Source organism: Eubalaena glacialis, chromosome 7, assembly GCF_028564815.1.
Source record: "Eubalaena glacialis isolate mEubGla1 chromosome 7, mEubGla1.1.hap2.+ XY, whole genome shotgun sequence".
Classification (NCBI taxonomy): domain Eukaryota; kingdom Metazoa; phylum Chordata; class Mammalia; order Artiodactyla; family Balaenidae; genus Eubalaena; species Eubalaena glacialis.
The window spans coordinates 107,046,089-107,064,841 of record NC_083722.1 but is presented as its reverse complement, the minus strand read 5'-3'; the positions used below and the strand labels follow the sequence as shown (position 1 = coordinate 107,064,841).

Here is an 18,753-nt window from a genome sequence, read left to right as displayed (position 1 = left end):
ATGTAACCTTGGGCAAGCCATTTTACCTTTGAACCCATGGTTTCCTCATCTGTAAAAGAGAGAAGAACCACACCTGGAAGGTCTGAAAGGATTATGTATGGAAAATAAGTCAAGAATTAAGTCAATAAATGTCTCTCTTCTCTCTACCAACTCCCCGTGGCTCCCAATTAGTCAAAAAAATCTCTTTGAGGGCATATGTCATGTTTCTTTGTATATCCCTACAATGCCTTGCACAGTGACTTGTATACAAAAGTAGCCTAATAAATATTCATTGATGTACCTAATAGGCTGTGATAAATATCTGCTGAAAAAATGAATCAGATAGTCCTAAGCCTCTAGCACTTGTCTCTGTGCCATGGGAGGTACAAGAGAATCATGAGAAGCTGGCCCTGCTCACTGGAAGCTTCTGTAGTGCCCCACGTGGCCCACCTACGACGAAGGTTAAGAACGCTCATTCCTTGCAAAAAACAGTGTTCTTTATTTTAGATTTTGAGCAAAAAATACTCACATGTCAAAAGCACTGAACTCCAATGTTAAGCGAGCTGGCAGCCCAGCAGAATCACCTGGACAGAAGCATTATCAAATAGTCAATTATGAGTCAGTAATAGTGGCATTTATAACAAAAACGTCTGTGAGTAATTTTGCTCTTTTGGTTGAGCCCAAAGTGCCCCATCCAATACCTGGTCATCCAAACTAAACAGGGACATAGCAGAAGAAGACAGATTTCATGAATTCAAGGAATTTGCCAAGAATACAAAAAAAGACTCATTGGGAAAAATATTTCCAATCCCATCCCCCAGCAATACTAAGTAATCGGTATTAATTCTTTGGATTAATAAATTAGGTTCTCCCTTTCTTTTCCCCATAGGAGAGAAAAAGTGAAAGCGAACTTGGGTCAAAAGTCAGGAAGTAAAACAGAAACCAGTGAATAGTATTAATTATAAAAGTCAAGGACATCCCTTCCTGAAGAAAAGCTGACCCTATACTGGGCAGAGAAGGTAACAGAAGAGGGCAGAAGATGGAGTTCCCCATCGCCTACCATTGTAGTAATAACCCTTAATGTCCTTGGGAGCTTCATCCAACCGATACTCATTCAGCTTCTTCTGGGTCAACTCATGCCAGAATCCAACATCCAAGGCACTGCTGAAGGGGGCAAACTGCAATTTGGAGAGTCCGGGATCCCCCATAACTGCCGCCATTATTTACTGCCTGCTAAAACCAAAACAGAACACAGCAACAATGCACAAAACATGGTGAGAAATGACATTTGTAATCATGGGCTTAATCAAAACAAACAAACAGAAAGTAACGAGAGGTAGATGGGCTGCCTGAAGACACAACTTTGGAAATCAACCTGAGGAATCTGGCTATGTTGCCAAGTTTAGTCTCCTTACGACACAACTGAACTTCCTCGCCTTCACTTTGGTGCATCTCCCTTTCTCATTAAAGTCAGTCTGACTGATGCACTAGTGTTATTCCTTCTTCGACACGGTCATGGTCTCAGAAGTTTCTGCCAACCTGTGTTGTCCTAGGGGACTTTACAAGCGCAAAACCCGAAGTCCAGCCAGTTGGCATCACAGCCATGCAAACTGTCTGGATTCTGAGTGAGGCAGTGTTTGGGCACCCCAGCCGAGGAGGATGAAGAAGTTTCCCCCACCCTAACCACAGTACCAGAATTTCTTCGAAATTTCATGTTTTGTCTTTCAAATGCAGAAAACTTGCATTTTACTCTACCATATATATTTTAATATTTCATTCTCCCCCTCAAATCATCAAGTAAATTTGACTGTCCTGGCAATCAGGCATGTGTACACTGTTAACTCCCTACATGCCCTGCACACTCTCAGGGGTACACAGACCCCAGGGGGAGAAGCACAACACTAGAGGAACTTCACAGTTCCAAAAGCACAAGTTGATGAGGTCACTTTCCATCCTGTCCAACTGCCGCAAGACACATGAATATTTCTGCAGTAGAATGTATGAATAGTCACGACAGACAGATAAATCCAAAAAAAAAAAAAAATAGACAGTTCACATCTACTCAGAGAGGTTTTGTATGAGTTTTGTGCCAAGGTTATTAAACACCTTTCAGTTTTCTAAACTTGTTAGATATTGGAATTAGAGACAAGGAGCTTTGGTCCAATGGTGACTATATGGTAAAATGCAAAGTGAGCACTACATAAACACGCTAAAAATCAAGAAAGAGGAGCCAAGTGTGGGTCAGAGCAGGGCGAAAGCCTCTGTGAAGGGGCTGGGCACATGGCTGTCCTTAAGCCCTCTGCTGCTTCAGTACGGATTTGTGGCATCACGCACCAGACAATGCCCGACTGAGTGTTTTCAAACTCTCACCACCTTGAGGGCTTATTAAAAAATGAAGATGCGGGACTTCCCTGGTGGGGCAGTGGTTAAGAATCCGCCTGCCAACATAGGGGATATGGGTTCAAGCCCTGGTCTGGGAAGATCCCACATGCCGCGGAGCAACTAAGCCCGTGTGCCGCAACTACTGAGCCTGCGCTCTAGGGCCCGCAAGCCACAACTACTGAGCCCCTGTGCCACAACTACTGAAGCCCGTGTGCCTAGAGCCCGTGTTCCGCAACAAGAGAAGCCACCGCCATGAGAAGCCCACGCACCGCAACGAAGAGTAGCCCCCGCTCGCTGCAACTAGAGAAAGCCCATGCGCAACAATGAAGACCCAACACAGCCAAAAATAAATAAATAAAATAAATAAATTTTTTAAAAAAATGATGTCTGGGCTCCACCTGCTGGGGGGCGGGGGAGAAAGGATGGTGAGGGTGGCCGGGACTAGGGCCCCAGGGTGATTATGATTTGAGTTTGACGCTGTCTTGAAGCCTTCAGGCCATTGTCACTCTTACTTTTGGAGTCTCCACCTCTAAATCATTTCAAACATATTTAAATGAACCCTCGTCCCACATTAAATAATTTCTGGCTTTTGTTCGAAAGGATCTTTATAATTTTGCACTCTCAAAATGTTCATCTTTTTGGGTCTCTCCTGGGTTCAGAGGTCCCAGAAAAGTTTGTGAATCCTACGTACTGTGGCTTCAGAGCCCAGTGGAGAAACAGACCCTCATGCAGATGGCCCAGGGCCCACACTTTGAGAAACGCCGGTCTAGAACACCCTAACAGCCTCCTGCTTGGTTTAGTGGGCCTCCATTGCTGCTTTCTCCTCTCTTCCTCCACAACACAGCTAGCATTTTCCTTCTACTGTTGGTTTTTGAAAGTTCCCATGCTCAGCCCTCTCCTTAGTCTATAAACTTTCCCCAAAGCAAAATTATTCTACATCCATTTCCATCTATATGACAATGAATCCCAGGACTGTATTTCTAGTGCTAACCTCCAACCATATATTTAACTGTATTTCTAGTGCTAACCTCCAACCATATATTTAAGTGTCTTCCAAAGCCAGGACGTGAATTTCTCACAGATATCTCGAGTTTGACAAATCCAAAACTGAACGTACCTTTCACTGAAATTCGGCCCATTTTCCTATATGTCCTAGTTTACTAGATAGTACCACCATACAGCCACGAAGAAACCTCAAAGTCATCTTCAATTTTTCTCTCTCTCACATCCAATAAATCACTAAATGCTAGAGGTTCAACTGTAAACAGTCCTGTGGCACTGAGATGAAGGTGGCAGCTATTGAGTATTGGCCAGGAGCAGGCACTGCAGCAGGGGTGTGCGCCTGAATTTTCTCCTCCCCGAAGCCCTAAGAGGAGACAGTTCCAATTTCACAGAAGAAGAAACTGAGGCTCAGAGAGATAAGAATCAACAGAGCAGCAGGCAGTGGTACAAACGGATCTCATCTGAAATCCTCCGTGGGACAGGTCGTCAGGCCCCTACACACTTCAATCATTCACAACTTGGTCTTAAAAGTCAACAGTAACTCATCATCATTTTGATGACCTGCTAAGGTCACCAAGATGGAATTTTACCAGTGCCAGTGACAAAAGAGAAAATTCTATTCCATTTTTCTATTCAGCAGCTAGGAAAAAGTGACTCAGGAGTACCACAGAAGAGAATGGACGGGCATGCCAAGAAAGAAATTTGCATAAGAGGCATATCCTTCATTTTCTGACATATTTGGTCTTCGAGAAATTCTGAACAGAAGCCAAGAGCCTATTTCACAAGAGGATGTGGTTGGTGTCCAGCTGCTAAAGTGTTGCCTGACTGGTTAAGGCAACAGAAAGGTCTTAAGCAACAGCAGCAACAAGTGATTAGGAATCTGCTGGCAACATCTAAATAGGATACTCAATATAAAGGTATCACTTAGGAACCTATACATCTATGTCACATTGCCATCTTCCTCAAATTAGAAGGGAAGACTTAAGAAGTAATGATCAGAAGGGAATTCTGGTGGAAGAGGAAGTGAGTCTCAGGTGCAAAGTCATCCATGTGTAACTAACCTAGATCCAAACATTACCTGTGTCCTGAAAAGTAAGGCTTGCCCATATAACCCTGAACAGTGCAGATGAGACTTGAGGCCTCTGCTTAGCTTAGAAAACTAAAAGATTATTTCTATCACACTTCAACGTTGTATTCAGGATGTGAAACCCAAGTGTTACACAAGACGGGATTGTGTCACTTCTGATGAAAGAGGAGAGGCTCTGAGGATCTGAAATTGTAATGAACAAGAACCGCAGCAGTAGAAGAAACCCAGCAGTAACCAAAATATCCAGTTACGATTTAACTGAAATAGCAGGTGGATGTGAAGCAATACAAACCTTCTGGGGCTGCGTCTACCACCCAAATTTATAAATTTCAGGCTTTTATGGAAATAAAACTAAGTCACGCTCGGCAACTTAAACAAGCAAGAGCTCAAAAAAAAAAACACCACTGTATGTTACTTATCAGAAGTTCCTGTCGAAATGGACCTAACCCTTGCGTTAGTGCTGTTCTTCACCATCAAATCCCTACAGGAAATGTGTAACAGTGGTTGCCTCCCAGGAAAGAAGCTCTGGGGTCAGGAGACCGGGGTGTGGAGAGACTTGTTTTCATTGTATAACCTTTTTGCCTTTTGAATTTTATACTATGTGAAATAATAATACAGAAATAAGTAAAATAATGAGAAAAAAAAAGCCCTAACCCAATGGCAAGAAGAGAGGGAATGACAGATATAAGATGACCAGCTCAACTGCTTTGGTTTCAAAAAATAACACCTGGGAAACCCTGATGCAAGAACCTTGTCTTTTTCATCTGTGTTCAGCACTTAGCGCAGTGCCTAGAATAGATTAGGAGTTCAGTAAATGTTGACATGAAATAGCTTTCTTCTCCCAAAAAGGGCCCAAGAATGGATGCTACAGTGAGACAAGATTTCAGCAGAGTTTAAAAACTACTAATGGCCTGTCCAAATAGGAAGTAGACTGACCAAAGAGATGATGAATTTTCCATTAGTGGAAGTGTTCAAGCATATATTAGGCAATCATTTGCCAAGTAATACTGCAGAGAGGATTACTGTATCAGGCAGTCAGATGAGAACAGTGGTTGGCAAGCTTTTTCTGAAAAGGGCCAACTAGTAAATATTTTAGGCACTGTAGGCCAAAACAGTTTGTCATGTTTTCTTCTTTCTTTCACTCTTAAAAAAAGTAAAAAAGACATTCTTAGCTCATGGGCTGCACAAAAAAAGGCCTTGGGCAGGGCCATATTTGCCGACCTTGGACTAGAACATCTTTGAAGCCTGCTGTTTTTTTGATTCTTGGAAGGTGTCAATAACGTATTTTGGGGGCTTCCCTGGTGGCGCAGTGGTTGAGAGTCTGCCTGCCAATGCAGGGGACACGGGTTCGAGTCCTGGTCTGGGAGGATCCCGCATGCCGCGGAGCGACTAGGCCCGTGAGCCACAACTGCTGAGCCTGCGCGTCTGGAGCCTGTGCTCCGCAACAAGAGAGGCTGCGACGTTGAGAGGCCCGCGCACCGCGATGAAGAGTGGCCCCCACTCGCCGCAACTGGAGAAAGCCCTCGCACAGAAACGAAGACCCAACACAGCCAGAAATAAATGAATAACTAAAGTGTAAAATTAAAAAAAAAAAAAAAAGATTACTGCTAGTCATGAAAAACAGACATCTCGAGTTAATGATTTAAAAAAATAAAATAAAATAACGTATTTTGTTTCTAGGGAGACTGACCTCTTTGGCAGAATCTTTTCAGAGGGCAGTAGAGATCTGCAAGGGCTGCTGAGGGTGAAGCAGATTGTAAGACCAGATTCCGAGGCCACGTCTGCCATCTATGACACAAACCCGTCTTGATGGACTGGCAAATGTGGTCTCCAGAGAACTCTCACACAGATGTGAGCATCACTAAGCCAAGACGAAGCTCATTCGGCATTTCCCGAAGCTCATCACATGTGCGAAAGCTCGCGGCCGCAGCACTCCACCTCCCAGGCAGGCACATGACCGCACCCCTGGCGGTTTCCTTCACACTTTCTCCTGGACCCCTGCTACTGCCTCCCAACTTCTCTAGTGCTGCCCTGGGGGACCTGCCCCTCCTCACCTCTGACCTGATGCCGCAGAAACATCGAGCTGCTTTGTGCTCCGCTAACTCACCTGCTGTCTTGCCTCTGCAGCCCTGTCTGAAAGGCGCCCCCGCCCCCCGTGACTGCCTGGCCCTCTCCAAATCCCAGCACAGAGGTGATCTGCTCTAGAAAGCCTTCCCAGAGCTCCCGCTCACTCTTTACTCCTGTCCTGCGCCTCCCGGCAGCCACAGTTAACCACTTCCACCCCCCGGCCACCTGGACAGTGAGTATCGTTCAACTCTGCGTACCTGCCTGCCTCCATCAACCTGACTGTAAATTCCACAAACACAGACCCTGGTTCACATTCCTCTCGATATATCCTAGTCCCTTTCAGAGTGGCTCTCAAATGTTACTAAGATGAATTCTGGAAACTTTTTATGGGTACCTTCCCCAAGAGAAACAAGAGAAAGAAAGAACCCAGGCTTCATGATTGGGAGGACAAACTCCAGGCTTATTACCATGTAAGATGGAGACTGGAGTAAAAAAGTCATGAAGAACATATGGAGATACGCCATGTGACAGAGAGGGTCTCTAAACCTATGACTTTTTCAGGACTAAGATCTTAGATGACAGGAAATATGGACATACAAATCAATTTTTTAAATTAATTTTTATTGGAGTATGGTTGCTTTACAATGTTGTGTTAGCCTCCACTGCACAACAAAATGAATCAGCCATACACATACAGATATCCCTACCCTTTTGGACTTCCCTCCCATTTAGGTTACCACAGTGCATTAGGTAGAGTTCCCTGTGCTATACAGTATGTTCCCATCAATTGTCTATTTTATACATAGTATCAATAATGTATATATGTCAATCCCAGTCTCCCAATTCCTCCCTCCCCACCCCTTTCCCCCTTGGTATCCATACATTTGTTCTCTACGTCTATGTCTCTATTTCTGCTTTGCAAATAAGATCATCTATATCATTTTTCTAGATTCCGCACAGATGTGTTATTATACGATATTTGCTTTTCTCCTTCTGACTTACTTCACTCTGTATGACACTCTCTAGGTACATCCACATCTCTGCAAATGACCCGATATGATTCCTTTTTATGGCTGAGTAATATTCCATTGTATTATGTACCACATCTTTATCCATTCATCTGTCAATGGACATTTAGGTTGCTTCCAGAACCTGGCTATTGTAAACAGTGCTGCTATGAACATTGGGGTGCATGTGGTTTTTTGAATTATGGTTTTCTCTGGGTATATGCCCAGTAGTAGGATTGTTGGGTCATATGGTAGTTCTATTTTTAGTTTTTCAAGGAACCTCCATACAGCTTTCCATAGTGGCTGTATCAATTTACATTCACACCAACAGTGTAGGAGGGTTCCCTTTTCTCCACACCCTCTCCAGCATTTTTTTTTTAACATCTTTATTGGAGTATAATTGCTTTACAATGGTGTGTTAGTTTCTGCTTTATAACAAAGTGAATCAGTTATACATATACATATGTTCCCATGTCTCTTCCCTCTGGCGTCTCCCTCCCTCCCACCCTCCCTATCCCATCCCTCTAGGTGCTCACAAACCACCGAGCTGATCTCCCTGTGCTATGCAGCTGCTTCCCACTAGCTATCTATTTTAAGTGTGGTAGTGTATATATGCCCATGCCACTCTCTCACTTTGTCACAGCTTACCCTTTCCCCTCCCCATATCCTCAAGTCCATTTTCTAGTAGGTCTGTGTCTTTATTCCCATCTTGCCACTAGGTTCTTCATGACTTTTTTTTTTTTTCCTTAGATTCCATATATATGTGTTAGCATACGGTATTTGTTTTTCTCTTTCTGACTTACTTCACTCTGTATGACAGACTCTAACTCCATCCACCTCACTACAAATAACTCAATTTCGTTTCTTTTTATGGCTGAGTAATATTCCACTGTATATATGTGCCACATCTTCTTTATCCATTCATCTGATGATGGACACTTAGGTTGCTTCCATGTCCTGGCTATTGTGAATAGAGCTGCAATGAACATTTTGGTACATGACTCTTTTTGAATTATGGTTTTCTCAGGGTATATGCCCAGTAGTGGGATTGCTGGGTCGTATGGTAGTTCTATTTGTAGTTTTTTAAGGAACCTCCATACTGTTCTCCATAGTGGCTGTATCAATTTACATTCCCACCAACAGTGCAAGAGGGTTCCCTTTTCTCCACACCCTCACCAGCATTTATTGTTTCTAGATTTTTTGATGATGGCCATTCTGACCGGTGTGAGATGATATCTCATTGTAGTTTTGATTTGCATTTCTCTAATGATTAATGATGTTGAGCATTCTTTCCTGTGTTTGTTGGCAATCTGTATATCTTCTTTGGAGAAATGTCTATTTAGGTCTTCTCCCCATTTTTGGATTGGGTTGTTTGTTTTTTTGTTATTGAGCTGCATGAGCTGCTTGTAAATCTTGGAGATTAATCCTTTGTCAGTTGCTTCATTTGCAAATATTTTCTCCAGTTCTGAGGGTTGTCTTTTGGTCTTGTTTATGGTTTCCTTTGCTGTGCAAAAGCTTTTAAGTTTCATTAGGTCCCATTTGTTTATTTTTGTTTTTATTTCCATTTCTCTAGGAGGTGGGTCAAAAAGGATCTTGCTGTGGTTTATGTCATAGAGTGTTCTGCCTATGTTTTCCTCTAAGAGTTTTATAGTGTCTGGCCTTACATTTAGGTCTTTAATCCATTTTGAGTTTATTTTTGTGTATGGTGTTAGGGAGTGTTCTAATTTCATTCTTTTACATGTAGCTGTCCAGTTTTCCCAGCACCACTTATTAAAGAGGCTGTCTTTTCTCCACTGTATATTTTTGCCTCCTTTGTCATAGATCAGGTGACCATAGGTGCATGGGTTTACCTCTGGGCTTTCTATCCTGTTCCATTGATCTATATTTCTGTTTTTGTGCCAGTACCATACTGTCTTGATTACTGTAGCTTTGTAGTATCATCTGAAGTCAGGGAGTCTGATTCCTCCAGCTCTGTTTTTCCTTCTCAAGATTGCTTTGGCTATTTGGGGTCTTTTGTGTTTCCATACAAATTGTAAATGTTTTTGTTCTAGTTCCATACAAATCAATTTAAATGAAACTTTACTTAACCAAATATAAAAGTAGTAAAGAAGGGAATTCCCTGGCAGTCCAGTGGTTAAGACTCCATGCTTCCACTGCAGGGGGCACGGGTTCAATCCCTGGTTGGGGAACTAAGATCCTGCATGCCGTGCAGTGCGGCCAAAAATAAAAATAAAAATAAATAAAAGTAGTAAAGAATAAGTCTCCCTGAAAGGTTTCCCATGGTTATGTAAGTTAAAAGCTACACTCACAAAGCATCTCTTCACACACACACACACACACACACACACGCACACAAACACACAATTATTAACTACAAAAAAGAAAAAGTGACTCTAAAGTGACAAAATGTGGCAGACACCATCTTAATGAAGGGGGATCAAAGTTAACCAGCAGTGATGGGACCAACAGACACTGTGTTCTATCTGATAGAAGGCAACGAAAAGAACATAGCATCTACGGTATTCGGCTGAAAACAGTGGACCTGGGTCTAGTCAGGAGGAAACACAAGATAAACCCAAACTGAAAAACATTCTACAAAATGACTGGGACTGGCTTATAATCTTCAAAAGTGTCAAGGTCTTAAAAGTCAGGGGAAGACTAAGGAACTGTCCCAGGGATTAGAAAGACTTGACAACTGGGGGCAATTCGCGATCCTGCTTTGACTTTCCGCTATGAAAGATGTTACCAGGATAAAATTGGAATGCAGTCCCTGGGAGAAGGGTATATGGACGGTCTTTGACTTATTCTTGTAAGGTTTCTGTAAGTTTGAAAAGGTAATAAAATAAAATATGAAGATGCGCCTGCACAGACACAGCTTATTCTATATTCAACAGGCAAAACCAGTCAATGTGATAGAAGTTAGAATAGTAATGACAGGGTGGCGTGGGGCTATTGACCGGGAAGGGGCATGAGGAAGCCTCCAGGGGAGCTGGAAATATTCTATATACCTCAAGCTGGGCAGTGGTTACAAACCGTGTGCATATATAAAAATCCATGAGCTATATATATACGATCAGTGTACTTTACTATATGTATGCTATACCTGAACAAAAAAAACCCAGAAGATCCCATATTCAAGCTATACCAATCCCACAAAGAACCTTCCTTTCTCATTCAACAGTTAACAGATGACCTATTTAAATCTAGCTTTGTGGAAAAGAAATTCATTGCTCTAAATAAGGAGTGGAAATGAAATATCATTTCCATAAATTTTCTGGCATTTTGTTATTAAAGATGCTGAAGATGAAGTATTTTTGTTTTGCTGCTTATAAAATTAATTGGAGCATAAGTGCTTCCTAGAGTGAGTCTGCCCAACCGTTTTCCCTCTGCGGGGCACCGATAGGATTGGACACAGCAAATATCAAGCCAGTATAGGACTTCTGGAAAGGAAGAAGTAAAATTGGTAGAAAATAAGCAACAATCATAGAGATTAAAAAACAAACAAACCTGTCTTTAGGGACACTAGACCCTTGGCGGGGAGAAGAGAGAAACAGACCAGCCCGACTATCCAAAACATCTCTCACTATAATTTTTCATGTGTGTGTTCTTGGGGTTTTGTTTGTTTGCTTTGGGAGGGCAGAGGAGCTTTGAACGGTTCAGAGAAAAGATGCTAAAAGCTAAGGTAGTTGGGAGCCTGGTCTTCAGTCAGATAAACCCACCTTTGAGTTCCGACTCCACCTCTCCCTGGCTGAGTAGCCTTGGGCAGGTAACTTCATCCCCTGTGCCTCCATTTCCTCTTCTGTAAGATGAGGATAATCATACCGAACCCACGAGGTTGTTGGGAGGGCTAAATGAGAAAGTGTGTGACACACCTGTGCCGGTGCCTGGCTTACAGTCAGTAGTCAATACATGGCAGCTGCTCTTAGTCTCTGTCACCTCACCCTCCCTCACCCCCCCATCAGCCAACAGTGCCTGAGAATGTGGTCGCCCTTCCCCACGCTCATCACAAAAACTTCCTCTGCCTCAAGCAGGCCTCATATAAGTCTTCCCTCCCTCACAGGAGCACTGCAGACACAGCAGAGGTTTAATTAAAACCTGCAGGATGACCTCCTGCTCTAGGTCATCCAGGGGAAGTCCAGAGGAGCAAGTGCTAAGGGGTTAGGAGCGCTCTGTGTTCAACTTCTCCGAGGCTGCATGGGGCCATTCACTTAGCAGAAGTGCCAGAATAACCACGATTTGGCCCTGAAGTACCATCTTTGGACCAAAACGGAGCACGTAGAGCAGACTTCTGTTCTCATTTTCCCAGCTGCAGGGCTGCGAGCTCTGGCAGTCATTAAGATAAGCACCAAACCACATGACCAAGTCCCACTGACAAAGAGAATATGTTCTTAGCTGCTCATGGGTAAAAAGGCAGTGGACATCGCCAGAAGTGGGAAGAGGGCTCCGCTGGCATGCAGAGCCAGTGCCCGTTTTGTAGGGCAATGATGTTTTTGCAACTTCAGGAGTTTTGGAAATAATTTGCAAGGCTGCTGAAGAAGGAGGTTTAAAAAGCCTTCCCTTCCAAAAGGTGGGGGGAAAAGTTCCAAACATAGAAGAAAAAGTAGGCTTTACCAGAAGATGAAAACCCAGGACTCCTACAGGGGAACCAGCTGGGTACAGAAGCCTCAATTCCTTTTAAAAATTGCACTAGAGTCAAGATGCCCCTGAGCCAAACTGATGCCTCTGCAAGACACCCAAGATGGCTTTTTTGGTGACTGTGCTATTAGGTGGTAACAACTGATATGAGCAGGCAGGATAACTGCTCTTACGGATGGGTTGTCTCCCTCACCCCCGTGGGCCACCTCTGCCCCAACAGGATCCACGTTATTCGCTTCTTCAGGAGGTCAACCAGGGAACTGGCAATCGCCTCCGTAAGCTCAAACTGTAACCTTCATTCTCAACAGTTACTTCTGGGAGTTGTTCTTCTTTTGTTTTATTTTGTTTTCCCTCTGCGATGATAACTTCAACCTTCACATACAATCTGCTGTCTCATTCAGCCTCAGTTTTTGAGCATGGATACCCTGGATACCAGTATTGTGGGGTGTGGCAAGCCTATGAGAGAGTGAGAGTGAAAGCTGAGAAAACATGGGCAGGAGGAGAGCGGAGATCATACAAGGTAGAGGGAGAACACTGTGCCCACTTCTGAGTCCTCTGTGTTACGTTCACCAACCAACAGTGTCACCTTGGTCCATTCTGTACATGAGGGACAGCCACCTGGATTCACCTGAATCACTAAGGAGCCTTTAGGTCAACCAACAACTAAAATCCATGATGCTTTCCTAAAAGCTGGCTGAAGTATGAAAGCTTGCTTCTGATTAACAGCCTTTATGGTTTTCATTTCTGGGGATCTTTAAGGAGTCCTGGAAAACGAGAGGTGCTGAAAAACTGGGCCAAGCAAACACCTGATTTCAGATTTTCAAACTACTTGATTTCCAAAGATGAGAACATAGATGGATTCTGCAGCCCACTGGACAGAGAATCTGCTCCCAGGAAAGGTGTCATATAGTCCATTCTGGTTCACATGGCATCTTTGTACAATAAGAAAATTGCACACCTTCCTCAAGACATTTTACCTCCTCTTCTGAGAAAATTGTTGTTTAATATATTAATTAAGTTAGCTCAAGATATCTTTACCCTTGCCTGCCAGAAAACTGTCACTACAAAACACACCCATGATGCCTATGATCTAAATGGAACCCTCTTAGATCTGGCCTCTTGTGCAGTGTACCACCTGCACAACTGTATGCAGCAACCCTGAGTATTCACAAAAGACCACTATGGTTTCTCCAAGAACAAGTCATGACAGAGTTACTGCATTTCTGCCTTGATTATGGAAGAACCATAGACAAAGGAGATAGACTATGTGGACCTCAGCAAGGTCTCTGACAAGTCTTCTTCAGATAGCCTAGTAGACAAGATGAAGATGTAGGAATTGGACACTGACATAATTAGAAGGATTTAAAACTGGTAAAAATAATCTTATTCAAACGGTGTTGCTGAAGGAATGAACTGATGTTAATAAGAAAGGAGCTAACGGATGTCTTTGGCTCAGTCTCGGGGCCTAGCCAATTTATTTTTATTTTACTTATCTATGTGAATGAATATTCATCAATATTTACCAAGTATTTTATGCATGCTGAACCTTGTTACAGCAGGGAAGCTGACACATAGACAAATACATTCAGTAAGATATTCTTATAACCACATATTACCAGTGACTTGGATAACGATACAGGTTTGCTTATCAACTCTACATATGACATGAAGCAAGAAGGAACAGGCACTATAACAGATAACATAATTCAGAATAAAAGATTCTGACCACCTGGAATGACAGGTCTATTTAACAAGATTAAAATTTTCACAGAGGGAAATCTAGGGTCTTAAATCTCAGTCCAAAAAAACAACTGGACAACAACGTAGTCTGATACGCTGGAGTTGGTATGGTAGACAGAAGGGTGTAGCTTCATGAGCCAGAGAGACCTGGGTTCAAAGCCCACCTCTGCTACTTCAAGCCACACAACCTTGGGCAAGTCATTTTCCTTCTCTGAACCTGTTTCCTCATCTGTAAGATGGGACACCACCTGTGGTCCAGAATTATTGACAGGATTCAACTAGAAAATGCATGTATCTGGCACACAGGAGGCACTCAAAAGGAAAATTAACACCATCAACAAAGCACATGCCAAAAACACTGAGGTTTCCATTTCGTTATTACTTCAGTGAACATTTATATGACCTACTAGTCCCTATGCTGTATCTCAGGACTCAATGGCAAAAAGCCATGGTCTCCGCCTTTAAGGAGCTAACAGTTTTGAGGGTAAGACAGACCAGGAATGACAACAGAGCAAGCTGCGGGTAACACGAGCACAGTAAGTGTGGTGAAAGCGTTTCGGCAGGGTGCTGTGGGAGGAGGAGGAAACCCTCGAGCCCAGATTTCGAAAAGAACTGGCAGTGGATTCTCAACAGGGGCACCACTTGACATGTTGGGTGGGACAATTCTTTTTCATTTGCTGCTAGCCCCACACATTGCAGAATGTCTAGCACCTCTGGTACCCTCTTAAATGCAGTAATGCCCCGCGGTCATGTCACAAAATACAACAGCTCCACACACTTCCAAACGTCCTTCGGATGGCTGGGAGAGGGGAGTGGTCGGCAGCACCAGCCCTAGCCAGTCCCACTGGATGAGGAAGGCTACAGTGGGGAGTAGGGACACTCCAGGCAAAAGGAGGAAGCTCTCTCAGTTCCACGTCTCCAATTCTAGAAACACCCCCATGGCCTCTGCACAAGCTTAGAATGTTCTTGTCCATCCACATGCCCAGCGTCTACTTAATTCCTCTTCTCCCATCAAATCTGAGCTCAACCATCAGTAGAGGGAAGCCTTCCCTGACTCCCTCGTCTCCTGCTTAGGTCAGTTCTCCTGTATCCTACCCACAAAGAGCACCATTACCTCCCGCTTCACAGCACATGCGCAGTTATTTTATATATACTGATGAATGTCAGTCTTCCCTACGAGGAGAAAAGCTCTTTGAGAAAGGAACTGTGTCAGTTTCTCATTGTCCTCCATCCGTCATTGTTTTCCCAGCACCTGACTCAGTCCTAGCACCTCACAGGTGCCCAGAAAATACCTGCTGATGACTGAATCTATGAACAAAGGAAATAGCATGGTATGTTTCAGAAAACACAAAGAGTTCTGTATGGCGAGAAGAAAAGGTTCGTGTGGCAGAGTAGGTGGAAACCACACCAGAAAAGCAGGTGAATGCCAAATCATGAAAGGTCTTCCATGAAAAGCTACTGATTTGTATTTTAGCAAAGGTCTGTATTTTAGAAAGGGCACTTCAGCACCAGTTAGGGCCAGACTGCTGAGGCAGGGCAACCAGCTCAGAGGCTGGGCAGGAATACAGGCAGGAAGTGAGAAGAGCCTGAACTAAGGCAGTGGGAGAGGAAATGGAAGTGAAAACGTGTCAGGAGATATCAAGGAAGGAGAACCTGTAGAACTCCGATGACTGCCCAGGCTGGGAAGGAGGAAGGGAGGGATGGGATGAGAGGGAAAAGTCCAAGATGACTCCCAGGGTTCATAATGTTTACTCACTGGAATGAATAAATGCAGAAAGTGAATGAGCGAGCGTAAAGAATGGAGAGAGAATCACAGGTTTGGAGAGAAGATGATGAGCTTAGTTTCGGACTCGCTGAGTTTTAGGGCTGGCATTCAGGAGAGATGTGGACTCAAGATCCAGAGCAGTGGTCACTGGCACAGAGATGAGAGTTCACACTGTGGCTGAGAAGAGCAATGAGTAGAAGGCAGGGCCTTGAAGAAAACTAGCGTTTAAAGGACAAAAGGAGGAAAAGAGCTCACAATGGAAACTGAGGGGAAATGGCCAGAGAGAGAGTTCAAAGCAGGAGTGGATTTTATAAGTGAAGGAGTATCAGCAATGTCAGACGTGCTGAGAACGCAAAAGATAAGGAAGGAAAAGAGTTCCTTCTGTTGCCAGGGGTTCTGGCAACACCAAGGCCTGATGACTTTGAGGAGAGCAGTTTTGGGGGAGGGGTGATGCAGAAGTAGAATTTCAGTGAATGATGACTTCAGGAAGTAGAGGTGGCACCTTGTCCAAGAAAAGTGGCTGGGAAAAGGAGGTGTGACAGGGTACAGCAGAGGTTAATGGGAGGGTGTTTTGTTTTTTTGAAAATTAGAGTAAACAGAGGATATTTAAATTAGAGGGATAAGTTAAACAGGAAAGAAATGGGACAAATGATGGAACCAGGTCCTGAGGAAAAGCAGGAGACAGGATCTCAGCATACGCAAAGGAAGTAACCTTAGAACAAACACCATTTTTTCACAGAATCAGAATAAAAGGCAAAGCAATACGGTCAGCTGGAGATAAGTTTGTAACGACAGAAGTTGAGGAGCCTTGACTGATGGCTGCAACTCAGTGAAGTCAAAGGCAGGGTAGGAAGCCGGGAGAGGGATGAAGACGTGAGAGACAAGGAGGGACGTGTGGGCAGTGCTGAGAGCCCGGCTGGCTCTCAGGTAGCGTGACAGTGTCAAGAGCGTGAAGCGTCTACAACGAAGCCCAGCAGAGCCGCGTGGGGCCTTAGGTTATGGAAAGAAGGGTACAGTCCTGCTGTGCATGGCCAGACTCCCGGAGAAAAGAGGACTTGCTTTCTATGCCACACACTCACAAAGAGGCCGACACACAGCAACAAGTTCAAAGGACGGTAACCAGAAAGAAGAAGGTGTGAAAATCCCAGAGGTGATCATTCTGTGGCTGGACTGAGACCAGGCGGACAGGCTGTCACCCAGCCTAACGAGACCACGGAGATGCATGCTGTCGGCCTGGCAACAAAGCAGCACCTATTCATTCTCCCTTGAACACACAGTGGGGCTTTACTTACACTGGAGAAAGCCAGGAGGATCTGGAGATAGACAGCAGGAAGGCATTAGTGAATCTTACTTCCATGGGTAAAAGTGGAGGAGGACAGAGGCCATTCCGACTTCCAAATAAAATCTCTGAGGTCAGGGATAACCAATCAGGGACCACTGATCAAAGAACTTATTACTTATTTTCACAAAGAGGATTCATTCCCCACTCCACCCCCAATATCCTGACTCCTGACTGTCGAGGTGTCATCCAATCAGTTACCAGTCCAGCAAATCCCACTTCCTTGGCCTCTCAAATCCACCCACCCCTCTCCCTCCACGTAGCCGCTGCCTTGGTTCTGGCCTCCCTCCTCTGTCACCTGGACCATGGCAAAAGTGCCCTGACTGGTCTCCCTGTGGGTCCTTCCCCACCCAGTGTAATCAGCACATCACTGCCTGGGTAATTTGAAACACATGAGACCATGTCACACCCCAGTGTAAAATTCCACAGGACTCCACTCTTCACAGCCACACTTTCAAATAAAGCTTCTTAACATGGCAATGGTAACTGCTACAGCTTATTGTTTACTATCTACTAGTGCCAAGTGAGTAATACATCATCTCATTTGCTTCTCACAGCAACCCTAGGAGGTAGGTTAATGTTTGCCCTTTTGTTGTTGTTGTTGTTATTTTTTGTTGTTGTTTTGTTTTGGGGTTTTGTTTTGTTTTTTGCAAGACCACACGTCTTGTGGGATCTCAGTTTCCCGACCAGGGATTGAACCCAGGCCACGGCAGTGAAAGCCCATAATCCTAACCACTAGGCCACCAGGGAACTCCCTGACTGTCCTTTTTACAGATGAGGAAACTGAAGCTAAGAAAGGAAGTGACTTGCCCAAGGTCACGAAACTAGCTCAGTGGCAAAGCCAGAAATGGCATACAAGTATCACAGCTTCCAAAGTCTGTGTTCCTCACATGCTATCGCCCACAAGATCCTTCATGACATGGCTTTCCAGAATCACCTCTTTTACAACTGGACACTCCAACTTGAGTGAACTACTTGCAGGTCATTCATTGTACAGGCTTCTGTTTATGCCACTCCCAGTGTCTGCGATATGGTCCCAGCTCCCAGCCCTCTTCACCTGACTAAACCTGCTCAACCTTCAGGACTTGGATAAAGCAACACCTCCTCACAGAAGCCTACTGATGCCTCGGCCTGACTTACAAGCACCCTAAGTCCTCCTCCAGCAAACTTCTACAACAGTTTCATTCTATAGTGCTGCTGTCTATCTCCTTGACTTAAAAAAAAAAAAATTAACTCCTTGAAGACAGGGATGTGTACCTTACTTAATTTGGTATTCCTAGCTTGCAGAGCAGTGCCAGGCATGCAGCAGCTCAATTAGTGTTTACGCTTATTCTCTATTATGAGAAGCTGGCTGGGAACAGAAAAAGGACCCTGTGATTGAATGAGAGCCCTGTATTCAACTCCTTAAAGGGTTTCAAAATCATGTCACATAAGGAGAAGAGAGGAGTTGGCCAGAAAAGACGCGCCAGTCACACAGCAAAACCGGCAAAGCCAGGAGGAGAGCTCAGGCGGCCTGTCTCCCGTGTTCCAACACTGGAGATTCGGAGCACTTGCTGCCAGGGGACAGGCGGGAATGACTTCGTTAATCAGCAGGAGCTTCCTAGTCAGAAGACCCCGCGCTGAACCAGTCTGAGGCGACGTGACCGGAGACAGAAGGCAAGAGCCGGAGTCAGTGACTCCCTCGAGGAGGGAGGACCAGGATCCTCAGACCCGCCGTGACCCTCGCCCTCACCGCCGAGCTCGCCCCTTC

General features: G+C 44.4%; 1 protein-coding gene across 4 annotated transcripts in view; it reads right to left on the bottom strand.

Moving 5' to 3' along the window:
- Window positions 1-18,753, bottom strand: part of ATG7 (autophagy related 7) — a 333,595-nt gene that overhangs the window by 224,653 nt on the left and 90,189 nt on the right. For 2 of the 4 annotated variants that reach the window (XM_061197268.1, XM_061197269.1), the window contains exons 2-3: window positions 1,040-1,212; window positions 509-563 (exon numbers count right to left, since the gene is read on the bottom strand). In XM_061197268.1, the coding sequence (XP_061053251.1) occupies window positions 509-563; window positions 1,040-1,199 (215 nt within the window). In that variant the 5' untranslated portion in view covers window positions 1,200-1,212. The remainder of the gene's footprint in view (window positions 1-508; window positions 564-1,039; window positions 1,213-18,753) is intronic. The other 2 variants (XM_061197267.1, XM_061197270.1) reach the window with 1 other exon arrangement.